This window comes from Lygodium microphyllum, unplaced genomic scaffold (assembly GCF_053477565.2).
Source record: "Lygodium microphyllum isolate KBCC unplaced genomic scaffold, Lygodium_microphyllum_v1.1.10 scaffold_107, whole genome shotgun sequence".
Lineage (NCBI taxonomy): Eukaryota > Viridiplantae > Streptophyta > Polypodiopsida > Schizaeales > Lygodiaceae > Lygodium > Lygodium microphyllum.
The window spans coordinates 198,830-203,498 of record NW_028229590.1 but is presented as its reverse complement, the minus strand read 5'-3'; the positions used below and the strand labels follow the sequence as shown (position 1 = coordinate 203,498).

Genomic DNA, 4,669 nt, shown 5'->3' with positions numbered 1-4,669 from the left:
AAGAAATGACCAAGGAGGACCCAACATTTCTAAAGGTGTCCTAAAAGTATTGACACCTTTTGAGTATGTGAAAGACAAGGAGAAGCTTAATGCTCAAGGCTAAAGAGAGTCTAAACTAGATCAACAAGTCAAGGCTCTCTCAAATGTAAGTAATGAGAAGAAGAGACGATTGACTAGCCTTGTTAAAAAATGCACACACACAAGCTTATAGCAATGATTTGCAAAAAATCATGGAAAATGTAATATTTACTAATGTTATGGAATTTCCTTTTCAATTTATTGAAGAACTTTAAGCCACTTAAACTATGTTTCTTGTTCAAGAAGTCATCGTAGTCACTCTCTTAATGAGCACATCTCATCACAAGTTAAAGGAATGTATATTTCCATTTATGTGAGCTACTCTAGGGTGTGTACAAATTTCATCATGGGTGTATGTGTATGTGTTTTGTATACTACAATGTGCATATAGATGAGAGTTTGAAATGTTGAAACAAATAATACTAGTTCTTTTATATACATTAACATCTACTAAAGGAAGCGTCACAAACTCCTTATGTGCAACAACCTAGCACAATGCAACCTCTCCTCAACAACTTGCAGCACACATTTATTTAGACTTTGTGAAATTTTCCCGGAATTCCTATATATGTCTTCACATCCAAAGTCTAAAAATGATATACACAATAGATATTCAGAGTGATGCTTCAGTTTGAGTTAAAGGAGATAACTCGAAGATAATAGTGAAAAAGAAGGAGTTCCAAGAATATTTTGAGCTTGGTAGTAGATGCTTATCTTTGCAATCCTATTATGCAAGTGTTCCTATATTTTGACAAGTAAGTGGTGGGTTTGTATTTCAATTAACCTCTACCATGCAAAGGGGTTGTATTATCTCTAGCCCTACTAACAACACACCAAACATAGACCTAGATAGCACTGTAGATAAGTGACCCTTAAGAACTACAACTACCTCTCGTTTGTCATTTTGAGGATCCTCCAGAATAGTACCCTTACTCTCCTCAAAAAATTGCATTTGAATTACTCTCTAGTTGTTGAAACGATGAATGCCTCGACTATTATGCAAGCTAGTGAATTGCCTTCTCAATGTGATGGAGACATCATCTTTGAGCTAGCTACATCCCCAAAGGGCAAGTTAATTTTAGGAATGGAGAAAATGCATGATAGTCATCTTTCGATGGAGAATAAAATTAGCATCCAAGATTTAAATGCATGGTTTGATGTAGCTCTTGTGCGAGAGATTTGAGATGTTTTAATCTAGAGTATCCATACTATGGATGTACTAAGTAATACAACCAAACACAATGTAAGGGTAAGTGAATGGAAGTGCTTGCTATCGATATTTTAAGGCAAGATATTGGGACTTTGGTGTGTCAATATTGTTCCACTATCGTAGCATGCTTAGTTCTTTGTGAGTGTTGCATATACTATTACTATCCTACCAACACAGCCAATACCACCAAGTGTGCCATACACCAAAGATATTATAATCACCACATCTCTAATGGGGTTTGTAGGAATAACATATCAACTACAAAAGTCTTGGTGAAGCAAAAGGCTATTCTCTTTAATTTCTAAAAAACTTTAGCCTATACAAAAGAGTAGGAAGAATTCCTAACTTTTTGATTGACATGATTTGTAGAAAATGAGCAACGTACAAATTGTTTTATTATATGTTATTCATGTGCTTCTCTTGTTACTATGTCTTAAACAAATTTTTAATGTTTGCACCTGGTTTACCATTATTGAGATCATTAGATATTATTGTGATTAAGCTATTGGGATGATTAAATATTATCATGGTTGTTGAATGTGGAAAGCACTTATGTGATTTTATATATTAGTATTTGCTCCTTCACAAAAAAAAATTATTTGTGTACCATTGTAGTCAGAGCTTTCTTTGAAAACATAAACTATCAAAGTGTGTCTAACTAAGCGGTTCGAGCTTTTTCTTCATGGCAGTATTGTTTATTAAGCTCTTCGAGATCACTTTGATTAGATTTTAGTTAATTGTTTGTGACACGGTAATTATAGTTAGTGATTCGTACTACCCTTGCATGAGAACATAACACAAATTAACTAATGAGAAACGCTCTCTTAATATTGGTCACACATTAAAATGCAATATTAAATGGGTATGAAATAAACAATACTTGAGATACAAAAATAAGCATTTGCAAGCAACCAAAATCAAACTTCTCCAAACACACTGTCAAGATTTTGAAAAAACAAAAGGCGATGCTATTGCGCGCCCTTGTTGATAAGCCGTTATAGCACGAACAAAAAGTGCCGGGAGACACTTGCTAAGTTCTAACTTTGAGCTTCACACAATCAGCGCCACACGAATGTTTTTCCAACCGGGCTATTCAATAAAACAGAAATGAACGTTAGGGTTGCCCGCCAAGAGGACTAATAATAACGAGGTGCTTATACGCTGATTTAGTATCAGCGGCAGCTGCGCAGGACGGAGACGCTGCTTGTTGGACGACAGAAAATGGAAAAGTAAAATCTCTCTCTCTTTCTCTCTCTCTCTCTCATTCATTATGTTGCAAGACGCCGCATGTCGTATGCAGCGTCTATTTAAGTTGGGTCGACGCTCAGGATTCTGCATGCAGCTATATTGCCCACTGCAACTGCTGATGCGCGCACTAGTACAGACTATTAACTTGTCTCCTGCTGCAACACTAGCAGGAGCTGATGGCTCTCCTTCCAATAGTTGTGTGCTAGTATCCCCCCCACCGGCCATAATATAATACATCTCATCAGCCCCGATCATTAACCGTGCTAGCTTCTGAATCAGCTAACTACTGGCGGCTGTACCACAAGATCAGGAGTGAGTCATCAGTTGATCGGGTACATGTTTTTCATATAGCCATCAAGAGGAGTACTATAGTGGCAGCGCTGCTAGCACAATTGTCGATCAGGATGATGATGAAGATGATGCTGATGGCGGCTATGATGCTAGCATTGAATGATGCCCATAATATTATCAATATCCGAGCGCAAACAATGACGGACTCGCCGTCGGCTTATCTGGACCCTCAGAATGAGGCGCGGGGCGCGCTGGGGCTGAGTCCACTGACATGGGACGCCAAGCTGGCCAGCTACGCCTACAACTTCGCGGTGCAGGTGCAGTGTCAGATGGTGCACTCGGGCGGGCCGTACGGCGAGAACCTATTCTGGGGCGGTGCTGGCGGAAACTGGACGCCGGGGGACGCCGTGAGCATGTGGCTGGCGGAGCAGCCTCATTACCACTACGACAGCAACACCTGCGACGGCGGCTCCATGTGCGGCCACTACACCCAGATCGTGTGGCGCACCACGACATCCGTGGGCTGCGCCTCCTATACCTGCCCCGCCAGCGGCGACACCCTTGCCGTCTGCGAGTACTACCCCCCGGGCAACGTGATCGGCGAGCGTCCCTACTAACTAGCTAGTTTCTAGAAGTAGGGCCGCCTGATTAAAGTCTTAATTACAAGCATGAGCAGCACCCACCAGAATTTCTTTAATTTGATTTCCACTGCGATAACCAACTATTGGCCTGATTCACTGATCCTACTGTGTATGGTCTCATCAGCGGTTAATATCGGCATAATTCATTCGCCTTAGAGTCGTTTTTATATTAATTTTGTTCGAGAGTCTCTCTGGATTCCCTGCACTCTCCCTACCTCCTCTTTTAGTTGCGCTCATATGCCTTGATCTTGGCCGTACTGGCAATCCGATTATCGTCTCAGTCGATTGAAGTGGCGCACAACATGCTCATAAATCCCCACCCACGGCTTAATGTGATTTTATATCTCCTCATAGCTTACGTGTTTTGGTTTCTACGCACGCATGTGCTTGTGTCCTCGCAGGTCTGCCAGATTCACCTTTGAGAGGGGCCACGCGCGGACGTGTCCACCAAATTCTGTGAGTCGAACAACGCACACCGCCAATACTCCAACTGATAACTTTTGACGTCAATCCTTGCAGCCAATGGATGGATGCTTGGCGGCTACCCCGCTCATCACGCAGTAGCTAGTCGGTAGTAGTACTTCTTTCATAGACTCATCAACTAGTTCGTCCAAAGTAAGCATAGACTCAGGTTTTATCGTTCAAAAGACCCCAGGCAAAGGACTGGCTGTCAAAAATGATCAAAATAGCACATAGGCTATACATATTCATGCTTGTCGCGTACATTCTTGAAATCGTGGGATATTTTGAAACCCTACAGCCCGCAATTACGAAACTTAGTTACCAGGTTATACTGCAATTTTTGACGAACGTTCATGCGCTCATATGTTTGCTTAGAAGTTTGTATTATACTCCAACGTCAAGATAAAGAGGTTGGCAACAATAAAGATGTTGTTCAATATGCTTGTAGCTTCTTGGCCTTTCTTCTTTCTAATCAGAGATCAACCTCAAAAGGTTGGTTATAAAGATGTGGCTCAAGACAAATAGCCCAAGTAAGAATGCTGCCAATTGGAACCATGATCAAAACCCTAAAATCTTGTGAGTAGAATAATTTGATAGCATTCTCAAACTATTTTGGACTGATGTGGCAAAAATCCATAAAACCAATGAGAGAGGTCTAATCAAACTACACCACCAATGTGCATTAACCATATCCTTTAAAATGGAAAATTTAATACAACTTACGTGGCTTTCATGGGAT

At 40.9% G+C, this 4,669-nt stretch overlaps 1 protein-coding gene across 1 annotated transcript; it reads left to right on the top strand.

Moving 5' to 3' along the window:
* Positions 1–2,961: 2,961 nt before the first annotated feature.
* Positions 2,962–3,444, top strand: LOC148008630 (pathogenesis-related protein 1-like). The gene has a single exon (XM_087674146.1). The coding sequence runs from the start codon at positions 2,962–2,964 to the stop codon at positions 3,442–3,444; it is 483 nt and encodes a 160-aa protein (XP_087530272.1).
* The last annotated feature ends 1,225 nt before the right edge of the window (positions 3,445–4,669 follow it).